The following is a 17,397-nucleotide window of genomic DNA, read 5'->3' as shown; positions in this document are numbered from 1 at the left end:
CTGGGAGTGGGGAGGGGACATTGGCACTGGGAGGGGACGTTGGCACTGGGAGGGGAGATGGGGAGTGAGGAGGGGACATTGGCACTGGGAAGGGGACATTGGCACTAGGGGGGGACACTGGCACTGGGAGGGGACACTGACAAGGGGGGTGGCATCCCACCCCCCCCAGGTGGTGACAGCGACATCCGAGACGATTTTCCCCCAAAATCGCGGATTTTCGTCAACGCGGAACCCGCGGGGCGCCTTGGGCTTGTTCCGTACCGGGGCCACGCCCCCAAACAACATGAGACCACGCCTTTCAGACCATATATGCACACGAACCACGCCCTCTTCCGCATCCGATTAATCGACCACGCCCCTTGGCGCTGCAAGCCACGCCTCCACTCCGCACGCAGACCGCGTCCCACGTCCACATTAGTATTCGAACCACGCCCACATGGCCATATAAGTACACAGACCACGCCCCCAAACACCCCCGGTAACAGACCCCGCCCCTTTCCCCGCGCCTCCGGGCCGGCAGGCGGCGCTGTGGCGCGGCGCCCCCTCAGCCCCGTGAGGCGGCGCCGGGCCGGGCCTGGGGAGCTCCGAGCGGCCGCGCTCCGCCGGCCCCTGCCCGCCCCTCCGCTCCTCTCCCCGCGGCCCCGCTCCTCCCCGCTCCCCCGAGGTGAGCCCGGCCCCGCCGCACCGCCGCCGCTTCCCCCGCGGCCTCCTCCACCCGCTCCGCCCGGTGCCCCCGGCGGTTCCGCGGCCGCTCCGCGTCCGGCCTCGCCTCCTCCTCCTCCTCCTCCTCCTCCTCCTCCTCCGCCTCCTCGGCCTCGTTCAGCTCCGTGGCGCAGGAGCGGGCAGGAAATGGCCTTTTCGTGGGTTTGCTGCTGATTCCCGGCTGTTTTTCCGCCTCTCCCCGCAGCAGCCGCCGGTGCCCGGGATGAGCCGCCCGCGCCGGCCGCAGGGCCGGGCTCGCCGAGCGGAGCCTCGCGGGATGGGATCGCTCCAGGTACCTCTCCCAAACCCTTTTCCTCTTCCTTTTGCAGGGAATTGCTGCCCGAGCCCCGCTCCCCGCGGGGGAAGTGGCGCAATTCCCCTTCCAGAGCCTTTTCCAGCCGCTTTTCCTCAGCAGGATTTGCCAACCCTTCCCCCCCTCCTCCCTCCCGGGCCCATCTGGTGCCTCTGGGAGCTTTGGAATTGCCCAAAATCCCCTCTAAAATTACATGGATTACGTAAAATTTGGATTGGCGGGGGGCACTCATCCTCTCGGGAATGTTGTCCCTGGAAAACTTCGGCTGGAGTTGGTGGGAAGTTGAATAATGAGAAATAATTACGTTTAACCCCTCCCTTTTTATACCCTCCGCTTCCCTGGAGTCCGGGAAGGAATAACTGGGTGGAAAAGGGGATTTTCCAGCTTTTTTTTTCCCGGTGCTGGAAGAGTTTCTGAGGTTTTGGAGTTGTTCCTGGCGTGGATCCCGTGGATCTGCTGGAAACAGTCCCTGATTTCTTCCTTGGAATTCTGAATGGGATTTCATGGCTGTGCTCCTGGAATTCCTGGGTGATTTCTACTCCTGGAATTCCTGGGTGATCCCTGCTCCAGATTTCCTGGATAATTTATGATCCCACAGTTCAGGGTCCGTGCTTGAATCAGCCCAGGAGCTGCCCTTGGGATCCGGGTGGATTCCTGATTTTTTTTTTTTTTTTCCTGCTTTTTTTCCCCCTGCCTTTTCTCGGTTTATTTCCCACCCTTTGGGAAAAACAAAAACTTGGAAAACCACAAAAGGTGGGAATTTGTGTACGGGATGGGATCCATGGGAGGAGGGAGTTCCAGCACTGTGGGATTGCTCCAGGCTCTGGAATCCTGTGGCGTTTCTGGGAAGAGCAAAAGCTTTGGATGTGTTTTTTTGGGATGAGCCGAACGCTTTGGGAAGGGAGGGGATCCCTGGGATTTTTGGGTTGGAGCCATGTAAGGATTTGGGATTGGGATAGAATAGCAAAATCTAGGATGTGTGAAAAAAACAGGGATGGGAATTGTGGGGAAGTGTGGAATCCCGAATTTCCACCCCCGTTTTTTTGGGATTTGTTGAGAATTGGGAGCATCAGGGATTTTTTTTCAGGCTCTGATGGGGTTTTTGGGATCTAAGAGCCACAAAAATGTCAGGAATGTGGGATTTGGAGTGCTGGGAATGGGGGAACGGAGCCAAACTCTCAGACTTTGATCAGGATTTGGGCATCTGGGATTTCTTGGAGAAGAAGTGGGGAAAAAAAGAGGAAAAGAAGAGGGGAAAAAAAAGGAGAAGTGGCATCTGGGAGGTGACCTAGGTTTGACTCACTTGGAATATTTAGGGAGAATTCCTGGGGGCTTTTTTCCTCCTTTCTTTGGGAGGTGGAAAAATAAAGGGATAAAGCAACTCCTTAAATTAACAAGGAAAAATCTGAAATTAACAGGGAAAAATCCTTGAGTTGACAGGGAAAAAAATTAACGTCCGTCTTCCCATCAGGTGTATCCCAGGTTTCTCCCCTTGAATCCCATCCCTAATCCCAATTTTTTCCCATTTTCCCCCATCATTGAGTCCTGCAGCCCCTCTACTGCTCCTGCTCTTGAATTCCCTCCCAAATCCCATCCCTAATCCCAATTTTTCCCGATTTAATCCCGATTTTTTTCCCGATTTAATCCCGATTTAATCCCGATTTAATCCCGATTTTTTCCCGATTTAATCCCGATTTAATCCTGATTTTTTTTCCGATTTTTTCCCGATTTAATCCCGATTTAATCCTGATTTATTCCCGATTTAATCCAAATTTTTTCCCTATTTAATCCAGATTTTTTCCCGATTTAATCCCGATTTTTTCCCGATTTCATCCCGATTTTTTCCCGATTTCATCCCGGTTTCTCCCCGTTTTCCCCCTCCCTGGGCCCTGCAGCCCCCCCGCCGCCCCTGCTCTGGGATGCCCTCCCAAGCCCCCTCCCTGATGCCGGTCTCTCCCGTTTGCCAGCTCTGAGCCCCTCCTCAGCATGGGCGACTCCGCGCTCGGGAAGAGCCCCGCGGAGCCGGGCGCTGCCCAGGGCGGGGGCGGCTCCTCGCTCAGCGTCATCACCGAGGGCGTGGGCGAGCTGGCCCTCATCGACCCCGAGGTGGCCAAGAGGGCCTGCGAGGAGGTGCTGGAGAAGGTCAAGCAGCTGCACGGCTCCGCTGCCGAGGCGCTTCCCAACGGGGAGAGCTGCCCCATCCGCTGCCTGGACGATCCGCCCGGCTCGCGCATCCAGGAGGAGGAGGAGGAAGGCTCCGGCGCGGCCAGGACGGCGCGGAAGCGCCAGAACCAGGCCAAGCAGTCGTGGTTGCTGCGCCTCTTCGAGTCCAAGCTCTTCGACATCTCCATGGCCATCTCCTACCTGTACAACTCCAAGGAGCCCGGCGTGCAGGCCTACATCGGGAACCGCCTGTTCTGCTTCCGCAACGAGGAGGTGGATTTCTACCTGCCCCAGCTGCTCAACATGTACATCCACATGGACGAGGACGTGGGCGACGCCATCAAGCCCTACATCGTGCACCGCTGCCGCCAGAGCATCGACTTCTCGCTGCAGTGCGCGCTGCTGCTGGGCGCCTACTCCTCGGACATGCACATCTCCACGCAGCGCCACTCGCGCGGCACCAAGCTCCGCAGGCTCATCCTCTCCGACGAGCTGAAGCCGGCGGGCAGGAGGAGGGAGCTGGGCCCCCTGCCCAGCGCCGACACCGGCCTCTCGCCCTCCAAACGGACTCACCAGAGGTCCAAGTCGGACGCCACGGTGTCCATCAGCCTCAGCAGCAACCTGAAGCGCACGGCCAGCAACCCCAAGGTGGAGAGCGAGGAGGAGGTAAGGCCTGGGGTGTTCCCGAGGGAATTCTGTGGGGTTGGGATTGAGCTGCAGGGCTCCGCCAGCAACCCCAAGCTGGAGAGCGAGGAGGAAGAGGTAAGGCCTGGGGTGTTCCTGAGGGAATTCTGTGGGAAAGGCTGTTCTGTGGTTGGGATTGAGCTGCAGGGCTCCGCCAGCAACCCCAAGCTGGAGAGCGAGGAGGAAGAGGTAAGGCCTGGGGTGTTCCTGAGGGAATTCTGAGGAAAGGCCATTGTGGGGTTGGCACTGAGCTCCAAGGATTGGTGTGTTGGGAAAATCCCATAGTCCTGCCTTGGGATTCATCCCAGAGCTGGTGCAGAGAGGTGGAAATGCCTTTGGATTCATCCCAGAGCTCCTCTGGGGTTGGGGTGGTGCTCCAAGGCTCAGGAGGCTGGGAAAATCCCACGGTTGTTCCTTGGGTTTCATCCCAGAGCTGATCCAGAGAGGTGGAAGTGCCTTGGGATTCATCCCGGAGCTCCTCTGGGACTGGGGTTGTGCTCCAAGGCTGATCCCAGGATGAGCTGGGAATTCCCGATGGGAAAGGAGCCCCAGGCTGGTGCTGGAAGCGGCGCTTCCGAAATCTGGGAAAAACAAATCCTCCAGAGGGTGGAATGCACCCTAAGGAAACTGCGAATGGTCAGGAATGACTGGGAATTCCCAGGAATTCCTGGGAAGTGGATCAGAAATCCAAGGTTTGATTCCACTGAGAATTCCACTGGGAATCCTTGGAAGGAGCCAAGGATTGTTCCAAGCTCTGGGAATTGGGATAAAGATGGAAGGAAGGATTGGGAAGGAATATTCCAGGCTGGATTCGGGATGAAAGCACCCCGGAAAAATCCGGGGCCGTTCCCGCCGGGATGAATTTTTAATATGGAAAAGGAGGAGGCGGAAACCGGAGCTTTTCCATAAATTATGGATGAGGAGGCTCCTGGAAACGATCCTGAAAGAGCTGGGAAAGCACAAAACCAGGGAGACTCCAGCCCTGGATCCCGACTGTCCCTCAAAATCCCAGAGGTCTTGGAAGTGCTGGGTGCTTTTCCCTCTGGAATCCAGGAATTCCTTGGAAAAAGCAGGGAAAATTGGTGGGAAATGATCCCAAAATTCACCAGGGAAGGGAAAATCGATCGAAAATCGTCCCAAAATTTCCCTCCCCTGGTGAACTTTGGGATCATTTCCCATCAGTTTTCCCTCCAGGTGGGATCCAGACCTGGTTGTCCCCCTTTTTTGGGAATTTTGGGGAATTTTAGCCTCAAAATTCCTGTCTTTTATGGGATGAAGCTCAATGGGATCCCTTTTAGGAAGAAAAACACGAATTGGTGGACTCCAAGTGCTGGAATTTGGGATATTTGGGATGGAGCTTGGAGGGAGGTGTGGGAGTGGCAGGAAAACTTGGGATAAATCAGGAATTTCTCCGTGATAAAAAGGGCCTCAAAAATTGGGATTTTGGGAACTTTCGGGATCGTTTCCATGGGATTCGTTTGATGTGCTGAAATTCAGGATAAACTGCAACCCAGGGAAGGAAAAAAACGTGGATTTGGTGATGGAAAAGGTCAGAAATCCAAGGAATTTGGAGCTGGATCCATCCTGGTCCTTCTGGGCTGGGGTGAGGAATCCCAGAGAGGAGGAAAACCGGGAAAATCCCGGGAATTCAGCGCTCGGATCTGCTCCGCTTTGATCCCATCCCGCTTGGGATCCGTAGAACTTTCCTTCCCGGAATTTTTCTGGTAATTCCAAGAGGATGGGACCAAAAAAAAAACTTGGGAATTGCTGGAAGTGCACCTGGAGCTAAACTTTGCTTTTTCTCCCCCTTTTCCCTGCTCCTTCCCCTCTTCCCTATGGAAAAAATTCCCCCCAAAAAACTCCCCAAATCCCCCTTCTCCTGCTTTTCCCAGGAATTCTCCTCGAGTACGGAAAGCCTGGATAAATCCCTGGCTCCCGTAAGTTCCGATCCCGTTTTCCGGAGGCTCCCTCTCCCCGCCGCAGCATTTCCTCAATTCCACCCCTCTGGAATTTCCCGGCATTCCCCAGATATTCCCAAAAAAAAAAGCCAAAAAATCCTGGCATCGCCACCGCGGTGTTTCCTCTGAATGGGAATTCCAGGAAAATTCCTTCCAGTTGGATAAAATCCAGGAAAATCCCATTTTTCCACCAAAATCCACCCGGGAATGAGGGAATTCCGGCTTTTCCTGCTTTTCTGTTGCAGGTGGAAGTGGAAATGCTGTTTTCCCTTGGAATTTGGCTCCCAAAATTCTCGGCCGGATGGAATTAATTTGCTTTTTTTCCATGTTTTTTTTCCTGCCAATCATTCCTTGATTTCATTCTTTCAATTCCTTTTTTTTTTTTTCCATGAAAATTCCAATCGAATCCTGGTGTTTTCCCTGATTTTTCTCTCCCGAATGAACCCTTTTCCCATTTTTTCCATTGTTTTTTTTGGAATCTTTCCCTCTTTTCCCACCAGGATTCCCGGTGGGAATGTGTAGTCCATGATTTCCTCCAGCACGGGGAGTTTGGGAAGAATTCCATGGTTTTTTTTTAGGCTTTTCTGGGAATTTCTGGATTCCAGCCCAGCTCTGATCCTGCTGGGGATTCCCAGGGATCATTCCCACACCTGGATTTGGGAATTTTGTCGGGATTTGATCCCAAATTTTGGGCTCATCCTAAATCCCACTGTGTTTAGGGATAATGGGATGCTTGGGAGGAGCTCCAAGCCCCAAATTCCCACCCAAAATTCCAGGAATTCCTTGATTTCCACCCATTCCTGCTCCTCCCAGCCCAGCCAATGGCTCCTCTCCAGGGTTTTTTTGGGAATCGACGGAAAACAGGGATAATTCCTCCTTCCCTATGGAATGTTCTGCTGGAGTGGGAAGGACCCTTGGGAATGCTGGGATGAGGAATGGGATGAAGAGGAAAATTCCCTCTGGAATTTCCCTTTGGAATGGGAAGAAGAGGAGAATTCCCCTCTGGAATGGGATGAAGAAGAGGAAGATTCCCTCTGGAATTTCCCTTTGGAATGGGATGAGGAAAATTCCCTTTGGAATGGGATGAAGAGGAATTTTTCCTCTGGAAGGGGATGGAATTTCCCATTGGGTGGAAGATCCGAGATCTCCAAGGTTCCCACCGGAATTCCAGAGGCTCTGAACGGATCCTGGCACCGCTGGAATATTCCTGAGCTTGGGAGAAGATCCTTGGGAAGCGTTTTGGGATCCCTGGAAAATCCAGGAACTGCCCTGGATCGAGGTGGGACTGATCCAGAGGGATCCCTGGATTGATCCCAGATTCCTCGGGATATTCCGCTGGGAAAAGCATTTCCTGGTATTCCCAGGGAACAACACCCGCGGAAAGCCTGGATGGGAGGAGCAGGAACATCAGAGCCACCGGAATTCCTTGGGAAAAGCCAGGAAGCATCCGTGGGGTATCCCGGATTTTGCAGGAATGGGATTCAGTCCTTGGAGAGCTGAAGGAATTTTTGGGATCTGTCCGGGATCGGGAACCTCTGGAATATTTCTCCCGTGCCTGGAGCCGGGTGGGGGCAGGGCAGCCGAGCGTTATCCCGGAATTCCTGAGGGAATTTTTGGACGTGGACTACAAATCCAGTGGATTCCCAGCCGGGAATGCCCATCCCCATCCTTCTCTCCCTGATTTTCCCCGGTCCTTTCCTCTCGCTCTGCGATATTCCCGATTTTTCCGGCGTTTTCCGTTGCTTCCCTCTTCGCGGTCCGTGGCTTTCTGCATGCGCCGTTTGCAGCATGATCGGAGCGTCGGTGATCCCAAAATCAGCCCTTGGTCATTCCCGGGCTCGGGAACCTGCAGTGGGAGTTTGGGATGGATGCGGGGAGGGGCTCCTGCATCCCAGGGAAATCCCAAATCCCTGGGGAATCGTTGGGCTGGGACACCAGGGAAGGGTGGGGGGAGGATCCTCCCGAATCCCGGGAATCCAGATCCTCCTGAATCCTGGGAATCTGGATGATCCCAAATCCTGGGAATCCAGGTGATCCCAAATCCCAGGAATCCAGCGGGACTGGGAGATCCCGCTGGGAACGTCAGCTCTGGAATTCCGGGGGGAAGGAAAAGGCCCTGGGATCCTGCTCTGCTGGGGGATGGATGGGACTCCCCAATTTCCAGGATCTGGGAACAGGGAGGGGCAGGGAAAAGGGAAGGGTGGGAAGAGGGAAGAGCAGGAATTTGGTTCCAGTGAAGAATCACTGATATCACCTCCATTTTCCTCCTTTTTTCCCCAAGTTTTTATTTTTATCAGCTCCTTTCCCAGCCAGCATGGCTGGCTCCGGAGTGGGAAAAGGGAAGAGGGAAAAGCAGGAAGTGGATCCCACTGGAAAACCACTGCCATCACCTCCATTTTCCTTCCTCCTTTTTTCCCCAACTTTTTATTTTTCATCCCAGTCCTTCCCAAGCCTTTCCCAGCCAGTCTGGGATGGGAAGAGCAGGGAAAAGCGAGGGGTGGGAAGATCCCTGGCAAGGGGATGGGATGAAGGGGTTTCCCTGCAGAGAAGGTGACATCACCTCCCTTTTCTCCCTTTTTCTCCCTTTTCCCCCTTTCCCTCCCTTTCCCTTCCTTTTCTCCTTTTTCCACCTTTCCCTCCCTTTTCTCCCCTATTTTCCCTTTTCTCCCTTTTCTTTTCCCCCTTTTCCTCCCTATCCTCCCTTTTCCCTTTACTCCCTTTTCTCCCTTTTCTTTCCCTCCCTATCCTCCTTTTTCTCCCTTTTCCCTTTCCCCCTTTCCCTCCCTTTTCCCTTTCCCTCCCTTTTCCCTTCCCTCCCTTTTCCCTTTCCCCTTTCCCCCTTTCCCTCCCTTTTCCCTTTCCCTCCCTTTCCCCTTTTCCCTCCCTTTTCCCTTTCCCCCTTTCCCTCCCTTTTCCCTTTTCCCTTTCCCCCTTTCCCTCCCTTTTCCCTTTCCCCTTTTCCCTCCCTTTTCCCTTTCCCCTTTTCCCTTTCCCTCCCTTTCCCCCTTTCCCTCCCTTTTCCCTGTCCCCCTTCCTTCCCGGTTCCCGGCAGCCGGCGCGGCTGGCCCCGGAGCGGGAGTTCATCAAGTCGCTGATGGCCATCGGGAAGCGCCTGGCCACGCTGCCCACCAAGGAGCAGAAGACGCAGCGCCTGATCTCGGAGCTGTCGCTGCTCAACCACAAGCTGCCCGCGCGCGCCTGGCTGCCCACCGCCGCCTTCCCGCACCACGTGGTGCGCGTGCCGCACTCGCAGGCCGTGGTGCTCAACTCCAAGGACAAGGTCTGGGGATTGGGGATTGGGGATTGGGGATGGGGATTGGGAATGGCGGGAGAGCTGGAGCTGGTGATCTGTGGGGTTCGGGCACCACGTGGTGCGCGTGCCGCGCTCCCAGGCCGTGGTGCTCAACTCCAAGGACAAGGTCTGGGGATTTGGGATTGGGGATTGGGGATTGGGACGGGAAACGGGATTTGGGGTGTGAGATGGGATTTGGGATGGGAAGTGGGATTTGGGGTGGGATTTGGGATTTGGGATGGGAAAGGGAGATTTGGGATGGCGTGGGAAGGCTGGGAATGGTGGGAGAGCTGGAGGTGTCACTTCCAGGACTGGGAGTGCTGGGACAGCTGGAATGGGGCCCAAACCCCCTGGGAACCTCCAGCTTCCCCCTGGAATCTGCGCCCTTTTCCTCCAAACCCAGGGATTTCCCCCAGAGCGCGGCCCTGGGAGCCTCCGGGGTTATCCCTCACCCCCCGTTCCCGCCTCCCCCAGGCTCCCTATTTAATCTACGTGGAAGTCCTGGAATGTGACAATTTCGACACGGCGAATGTCCCCGCGCGCATCCCGGAGAACCGGATCCGCAGCACGCGCTCGGCCGAGAACCTTCCGGAATGCGGGATGGGCCCGGAGCAGAGGGCCGGCAGCTTCAGCACCGTCCCCAACTACGACAACGACGACGAGGCCTGGTCCGTGGACGACATCGTGGAGCTCCAGGTGGAGGTGGGAGCGCTGGGAATGGGCTTTTCCAGAAGGTTCTGGCCACCATGATGGCACCAGGGTGGTGGGAATGTTTGGAATGGGCTTTTCCAGAAGGTTCTGGCCACCATGATGGCACCAGGGTGGTGGGAATGTTTGGAATGGGCTTTTCCAGAAGGTTCTGGCCACCATGATGGCACCAGGGTGGTGGGAATGTTTGGAATGGGCTTTTCCAGAAGGTTCTGGCCAAGAAGGTTCTGGCCACCATGATGGCACCAGGGTGGTGGGAATGTTTGGAATGGGCTTTTCCAGAAGGTTCTGGCCACCATGATGGCACCAGGGTGGTGGGAATGTTTGGAATGGGCTTTTCCAGAAGGTTCTGGCCACCATGATGGCACCAGGGTGGTGGGAATGTTTGGAATAGGCTTTTCCAGAAGGTTCTGGCACCAGGGTGGTGGGACCAACCCCAAGGTGTCCCCAAGGAGGTGGGAATGTTGGGAATGGGATTTTCCAGGGGTCATGGCACCGTGGTGTTCCCAAGGAGGTGGGAATGCTGACTAAAAATGGGATTTTAATTGGATTTGATGGGATTTTAATGGCATTTCATGGCATTTTAGGGGATTTTTTGGGACTTTGTGGCATTTTATGGGATTCTGTGGGATTTTAAGGGATTTTACGGGGTTTTAATGGGATTTGATGGCATTTCATGGGGTTTTCCTGGAATTCCTGCAGCTCCCAGAGATGCACACCAACAGCTGTGACAACATCTCCCAGTTTTCCGTGGATTCCATCACCAGCCAGGAGAGCCGGGAGCCCGTCTTCATCGCCGCCGGAGACATCCGGTGAGCTCCGGGAGAATCGGGAATTTCCCCTCGAAAAACCCCGGAATTCTGACATTCCCCAGAGCAAAAATCCAGGAATTTTCCCTCATAAAAACCTCGGAATTCTGACATTCCCCAGAGCAAAAATGCAGGAATTTCCTCTGATAAAAATCCCAGAATTCCAGTGTTCCTGGAGCGAACATCCAGGAGTTTCCTGGGTGCAGCCCCGCGCTGCCCGGGCGCGGCTCCGCGGTTTTCCATGGGAAATGTGGGATTTTCCCGGCAGGCGGCGGCTGTCGGAGCAGCTGGCCCACACGCCCACGGCGTTCCGCAGGGACCCCGAGGACCCCTCGGCCGTGGCCCTCAAGGAGCCCTGGCAGGAGAAAGTCAGGTAGGGACCGGCAATTCCCGGGAATTCCGGCGATTCCGGGGAGAACCCGGGAATCGCCCGCGGGCCTGCCCAGCTCCTGGGCTTTGCCCGAATTCCCGGGAGTTTGGGGCGGATCTCAGGGGTTTGGCTTTTTCCCGGGATGAACCCCTTGGGATTCCGAGCCCGGAATTCCTCCTGGGAAAAGCGGGAAAAGCCCCTGGGACTGAGGAGTTTGGGGGGTGTGGTGCGTGTCCTGATGGGATTTGGTGGGATTTTAATGGAATTTCATGGACTTTTATATAAGTTTTTAATGGCATTTTTTGGGGGTTTATGGGATTTGATGGAATTTGAATGGGATTTGATGGGATTTTAATGGCATTTAATGGGATTTTAATGGGATTTGATAGTTCTAATGGGAGGATTTTGGCATTTTCATGGAATTTCATGGAATTTCACGAGATTTTATTGCCATTTTATGGGATTTTAATGAGATTTGATCGTTTTAATGGGATTTTAATGGGATTGGATGGCATAAAGACAATTCCCGGGAATCCCCAGAGCTTCTCCCGACCAGAAGCTCCTGGCTGGATCCCGTTTTTCCCGGTTTTCCCTCAGGAGGATCCGGGAGGCCTCTCCCTACGGGCACCTCCCCTCCTGGCGCCTCCTCTCCGTCATCGTCAAGTGCGGCGACGACCTCCGGCAGGAGCTGCTGGCATTCCAGGTGCTCAAACAGCTCCAGGTGAGCCACTCCCACGGAATTCCCAGGCAATTCCCGAAAATCCCCAGTCCCGGAGAGGTTCCCGGGGTTTTAGGGGGTTTTTATGGGATTTTGTGGCGTTTTCAGGGGATTCCAGGTGCTCAGACGGCTCCAGCTCCTGAAAAATTCCCCAGGAATTCCCAAAAATCCCCCCATCCCTGTGGGATTCCTGGTTTTCATGGGGTTTTAATGGCATTTTATGGGATTTTAATGGGGTTTAATGGCATTTCCTGGGATTTTAGTGGATTTTTAAAATATTTTGGGATTTCAGTGGGATTTTTTTTTTATTTTATGGATTTTTTTTCTGCTTTTATGGGATGGTACCAGGATTTTTTAAAATTTCACGTCATTTTAACCCCATTTCAGTCAGATTTGCTGGGATTTTAACGAGATTTATTCATTTTCACATAATTTTAACCCTGCTCCAGTCAGATTTTATGGGATTTCACCAGGATTTATCCCATTTCCCCCTGTCTGGCCCTGTTCCAGTCAGATTTTATGGGATTTCACCAGGATTTATCCCATTTCCCCCATTTTGGCCCTGTTCCAGTCAGATTTTATGGGATTTCACCAGGATTTATCCCTTTCCCACCATTTAACCCTGTTCCAGTCAGGATTTCTGGATCTCACCCGGATCTATCCCAAATGGGATTTTGGTGGCATTTTCATGGAATTTCACGAGATTTTATTGCCATTTTATGGGATTTTAATGAGATTTGATCGTTTTAATGGGATTTTAATGGGATTGGATGGCATAAAGACAATTCCCGGGAATCCCCAGAGCTTCTCCCGACCAGAAGCTCCTGGCTGGATCCCGTTTTTCCCGGTTTTCCCTCAGGAGGATCCGGGAGGCCTCTCCCTACGGGCACCTCCCCTCCTGGCGCCTCCTCTCCGTCATCGTCAAGTGCGGCGACGACCTCCGGCAGGAGCTGCTGGCATTCCAGGTGCTCAAACAGCTCCAGGTGAGCCACTCCCACGGAATTCCCAGGCAATTCCCGAAAATCCCCAGTCCCGGAGAGGTTCCCGGGGTTTTAGGGGGTTTTTATGGGATTTTGTGGCGTTTTCAGGGGATTCCAGGTGCTCAGACGGCTCCAGCTCCTGAAAAATTCCCCAGGAATTCCCAAAAATCCCCCCATCCCTGTGGGATTCCTGGTTTTCATGGGGTTTTAATGGCATTTTATGGGATTTTAATGGGGTTTAATGGCATTTCCTGGGATTTTAGTGGATTTTTAAAATATTTTGGGATTTCAGTGGGATTTTTTTTTTATTTTATGGATTTTTTTTCTGCTTTTATGGGATGGTACCAGGATTTTTTAAAATTTCACGTCATTTTAACCCCATTTCAGTCAGATTTGCTGGGATTTTAACGAGATTTATTCATTTTCACATAATTTTAACCCTGCTCCAGCCAGATTTTATGGGATTTCACCAGGATTTATCCCATTTCCCCCTGTCTGGCCCTGTTCCAGTCAGATTTTATGGGATTTCACCAGGATTTATCCCTTTCCCACCATTTAACCCTGTTCCAGTCAGGATTTCTGGATCTCACCCGGATCTATCCCATTTCCCCCATCTGGCCCTGTTCCAGTCATGATTTATGGGATTTCACTCGGATCTATCCCATTTCCCACCATTTAACTCCATTTCAGTCAGGATTTTTGGGATCTCACCCGGATTTATCCCATTTCCCCTGTCTGGCATGGGATTTCACCAGGATTTATCCCATTTCCCCCTGTCTGGCCCTGTTCCAGTCAGATTTTATGGGATTTCACCAGGATTTATCCCATTTCCCCCTGTCTGGCCCTGTTCCAGTCAGATTTTATGGGATTTCACCAGGATTTATCCCATTTCCCCCTGTCTGGCCCTGTTCCAGTCAGATTTTATGGGATTTCACCAGGATTTATCCCATTTCCCCCTGTCTGGCCCTGTTCCAGTCAGATTTTATGGGATTTCACCAGGATTTATCCCATTTCCCCCTGTCTGGCCCTGTTCCAGTCAGATTTTATGGGATTTCACCAGGATTTATCCCATTTCCCCCTGTCTGGCCCTGTTCCAGTCAGATTTTATGGGATTTCACCAGGATTTATCCCATTTCCCCCTGTCTGGCCCTGTTCCAGTCAGATTTTATGGGATTTCACCAGGATTTATCCCATTTCCCCCTGTCTGGCCCTGTTCCAGTCAGATTTTATGGGATTTCACCAGGATTTATCCCATTTCCCCCATCTGGCCCTGTTCCAGTCATGATTTATGGGATTTCACTCGGATCTATCCCATTTCCCACCATTTAACTCCATTCCAGTCAGGATTTTTGGGATCTCACCCGGATTTATCTCATTTCCCCTGTCTGGCCCCGTTCCAGTCGGGATTTCTGGATCTCACTGGGATCTATCCCATTTCCCCTGTCTGGCCCCGTTCCAGTCAGGATTTCTGGATCTCACTGGGATCTATCCCATTTCCCCTGTCTGACCCCGTTCCAGTCGGGATTTCTGGATCTCACTGGGATCTATCCCATTTCCCCTGTCTGACCCCGTTCCAGTCGGGATTTCTGGATCTCACTGGGATCTATCCCATTTCCCCTGTCTGACCCCGTTCCAGTCGGGATTTCTGGATCTCACTGGGATCTATCCCATTTCCCCTGTCTGACCCCGTTCCAGTCGGGATTTCTGGATCTCACTGGGATCTATCCCATTTCCCCTGTCTGACCCCGTTCCAGTCAGGATTTCTGGATCTCACTGGGATCTATCCCATTTCCCCTGTCTGACCCCGTTCCAGTCAGGATTTCTGGATCTCACTGGGATCTATCCCATTTCCCCTGTCTGACCCCGTTCCAGTCAGGATTTCTGGATCTCACTGGGATCTATCCCATTTCCCCTGTCTGACCCCGTTCCAGTCAGGATTTTTGGGATCTCACCCGGATCCCACTCTCCCTGTGCCTGCTCTCCCCGCAGTCCATCTGGGAGCAGGAGCGCGTGCCGCTCTGGATCCGGCCCTACAAGATCCTGGTGATCTCTGCGGACAGCGGGATGATCGAGCCCGTGCTCAGCGCCGTGTCCCTGCACCAGATCAAGAAGCAGTCGCAGCTGTCGCTGCTGGATTATTTCCTGCAGGAGCACGGCAGCTCCAACAGCGAGAGCTTCCTGAGCGCCCAGCGCAACTTCGTGCGCAGCTGCGCCGGCTACTGCCTGGTGTGCTACCTGCTGCAGGTCAAGGACAAGTAAATCCCAGGGTTTGGGGGAATTTGGGAATTCTTTTCAATATTTTTCCAGGGTTTTTTTCAACTTTCTTTGTATTTTTTTTTTTAATTTATTGAAATTCCCCCCAGGGCACAGCGGCAACATCCTGCTACACCCGAGAGCATTTACTGGCATTTTAGGGATTTTAGCACAATTTAATGTGACTTTTGTTGGATTTTTGTTTTTAATTTCACTGGGATTTCTGGGAATTCCACGTGATTCCCTGGAATTCCCCCAGGCACAACGGGAACATCCTGCTGGACGCCGAGGGCCACATCATCCACATCGACTTCGGCTTCATCCTGTCCAGCTCGCCCCGGAACCTCGGCTTCGAGACCTCGGCCTTCAAACTCACCGCCGAGTTCGTGGACGTGAGTGGGGCCGGGGTCCCGGGGGGTCCTGGGGGATTCCAGAGGGGTCTCGGGGGTTCCAGGGGGGCTTCAAGGGAATTCCAGGGGGTTCCAGTGGGGTTCTAGTGGGGTACCAGGAGTTCTTGGGGTTCCAAGGCATTTCCAGAGGGTTCCCAGGGAATTCCAGGGCGTTCCAGGGGATTCCCAAGGGGTTCCAGGCCATTCCCAGCCATTCCCATCCATTCCCAGGCCATTCCCATCCATTCCCATCCATTCCCGGCCCCATTCCCGCTCCATTCCCATCCGTTCCCGCGTGCTCCCGCAGGTGATGGGCGGCCTGGACGGGGACATGTTCAACTACTACAAGATGCTGATGCTGCAGGGGCTGATCGCCGCCCGCAAGCACATGGACCGGGTGGTGCAGATCGTGGAGATCATGCAGCAAGGTGGGAATCCCGGGAATCCCGGGGATCCCGGGAATTCCGCGCTCCTCCCGTCCCGGACCTGCTTCTCCCAAAGCATTCCCCGTTCCAGCCCCTCATCCCATCCCATTTTCCATTTCCCAGGACCCCAAATCCCTTTTCCCCTCATCCCATCCAGAATTTCCCCTTTCCCAGGCTCGCAGCTCCCTGATCCCATTCCCCCATTTCAAACGCAGATTCCCAACATTCCAATCCCATTTTTCCCCATTTTTCCTGGCTCCCAGTTGCCCTATCCCTGATTCCCATCCCGAACTTTCCCCATTTTTTCCCATTTTATCCCATTTTCCCCGTTCCCAGGCTCCCAGCTGCCGTTTTCCCCCATTTTTTCCCATTTCATCCCATTTTTCCCCGTTCCCAGGCTCCCAGCTGCCGTTTTCCCCCATTTTTTTCCCATTTTATCCCATTTTTCCCCGTTCCCAGGCTCCCAGCTGCCGTTTTCCCCCATTTTCCCCCATTTTTTCCCATTTTATCCCATTTTTCCCCGTTCCCAGGCTCCCAGCTGCCCTGCTTCCACGGCTCCTCCACCATCCGGCACCTCAAGGAGCGTTTCCACATGAACCTGACGGAGGAGCAGCTGCAGCTGCTGGTGGAGCAGATGGTGGACGGCTCCATGCGCTCCATCACCACCAAGCTCTACGACGGCTTCCAGTACCTCACCAACGGCATCATGTGAAATCCCAGAGGCAACAAACAAAAAAGGAAACAAACAAACAAAAAAAAATATCCCCGGAAAAAAAAATTCCCGGAGGAGGAAAAAAAAAAAAAAAAAAAAAAAAAAAAAAAGTCCCCCCCCTCCCAGGAAGAAACGGGAGAATCCCGAAGTTCCCGTTGTTGTGCTGGGGCGGATCCGGGGCCGAGGTTTGGCTGCTCCCGGCCTGGACTCTGCTGAGAGACCGGACAGAATTCCATGAAAAAGCCGGGAAAAAGGGCGGGAAAGGAGGAGCGGAGCGTGGGGGGGGTCCCATGGAACGGGGGGAGCTCCCCCTTTCCTCCGCCTGGAATTCCCTGGAATTCGCCCCCAGTCCCATGGAATGTGCGGGATGCGAAGGGGGAGGGGTCTCCTGGAGGTTGGGAGTCCCAAAATCTCGGAATTCCCGGAATTTCCCGGCCCTGTGGGGTCCTTTCCTCTGCTGGGACACCCAGGGATGGCTGGGGGGGATTCCAGGTGGGGAATTCCCGGTGGGATTCCCGCCATTCCAGGAATTCGGGGCTGGGACTCCCCTCCTTTCCCGGGTAATTCCAGCCGGGAATGCGGGGCTGGAATGTCGGACACGGGGGGGTGGGGGGGTTTGGGGGCCTGGTCCCGATCCCAAATCCCAAATCAGGGAGGATCCAGAGCTTCCCAGGGAAGGAGAATTTCCTGGAGTTTCCCCTTCCCCCGGGCCTGGCCTGCTGGGGACACTTGGAGTGTCCCCGATGTCCCCTCGTGTCCCTCTCCCCCATTTTTTTTTTTTTTTTTTGTTAATTTTTAGCATTAAAAAACCCCAAAATTTGGATTTTCAATCCCCCGGGGAGGGGGCTCTGGGGACACCGGGAGGGGACAGGGAGGGGACAGCGGGACCCCAACCCTTCCCAAGCCCCTTTTCTGGGGGGC

At 53.9% G+C, this 17,397-nt stretch overlaps 2 protein-coding genes across 2 annotated transcripts; both read left to right on the top strand.

Moving 5' to 3' along the window:
• Positions 1 to 57: 57 nt before the first annotated feature.
• On the top strand, positions 58 to 1,605 carry LOC121359178 (programmed cell death protein 7-like). The gene is made up of 4 exons (XM_041477946.1): positions 58 to 64; positions 170 to 664; positions 908 to 994; positions 1,586 to 1,605. The coding sequence occupies exons 1-4, from the start codon at positions 58 to 60 to the stop codon at positions 1,603 to 1,605; spliced, it is 609 nt and encodes a 202-aa protein (XP_041333880.1).
• Positions 697 to 17,059, top strand: PI4KB (phosphatidylinositol 4-kinase beta). Its single transcript, XM_041477954.1, has 12 exons — positions 697 to 994; positions 2,983 to 3,844; positions 5,755 to 5,799; positions 8,873 to 9,100; positions 9,587 to 9,814; positions 10,523 to 10,632; positions 10,898 to 11,002; positions 11,597 to 11,720; positions 14,687 to 14,952; positions 15,210 to 15,342; positions 15,647 to 15,767; positions 16,295 to 17,059. The coding sequence occupies exons 2-12, from the start codon at positions 3,002 to 3,004 to the stop codon at positions 16,474 to 16,476; spliced, it is 2,385 nt and encodes a 794-aa protein (XP_041333888.1). The 5' UTR covers positions 697 to 994; positions 2,983 to 3,001; the 3' UTR covers positions 16,477 to 17,059.
• Positions 17,060 to 17,397: the final 338 nt, after the last annotated feature.

Source organism: Pyrgilauda ruficollis, unplaced genomic scaffold (assembly GCF_017590135.1).
Source record: "Pyrgilauda ruficollis isolate IOZ18807 unplaced genomic scaffold, ASM1759013v1 scaffold422, whole genome shotgun sequence".
Taxonomy (NCBI): Eukaryota; Metazoa; Chordata; class Aves; order Passeriformes; family Passeridae; genus Pyrgilauda; species Pyrgilauda ruficollis.
This window is presented reverse-complemented; position numbering and strand designations above follow the sequence as displayed.

Excerpts from the sequence above, each read along its gene's own strand:
- LOC121359178 (XM_041477946.1), top strand. Across the intron at positions 665-907 it reads CTCCTCCCCGCTCCCCCGAG|CAGCCGCCGGTGCCCGGGAT; the intron begins GTGAGCCCGGCC and ends CTCTCCCCGCAG. Across the intron at positions 995-1,585 it reads GCGGGATGGGATCGCTCCAG|ATTTCCTGGATAATTTATGA; the intron begins GTACCTCTCCCA and ends TCCCTGCTCCAG.
- PI4KB (XM_041477954.1), top strand. The coding sequence starts at position 3,002 with ATGGGCGACTCCGCGCTCGGGAAGAGCCCCGCGGAGCCGGGCGCTGCC. Across the intron at positions 14,953-15,209 it reads CTGCTGCAGGTCAAGGACAA|GCACAACGGGAACATCCTGC; the intron begins GTAAATCCCAGG and ends GAATTCCCCCAG. Across the intron at positions 15,768-16,294 it reads CGTGGAGATCATGCAGCAAG|GCTCCCAGCTGCCCTGCTTC; the intron begins GTGGGAATCCCG and ends CCCCGTTCCCAG.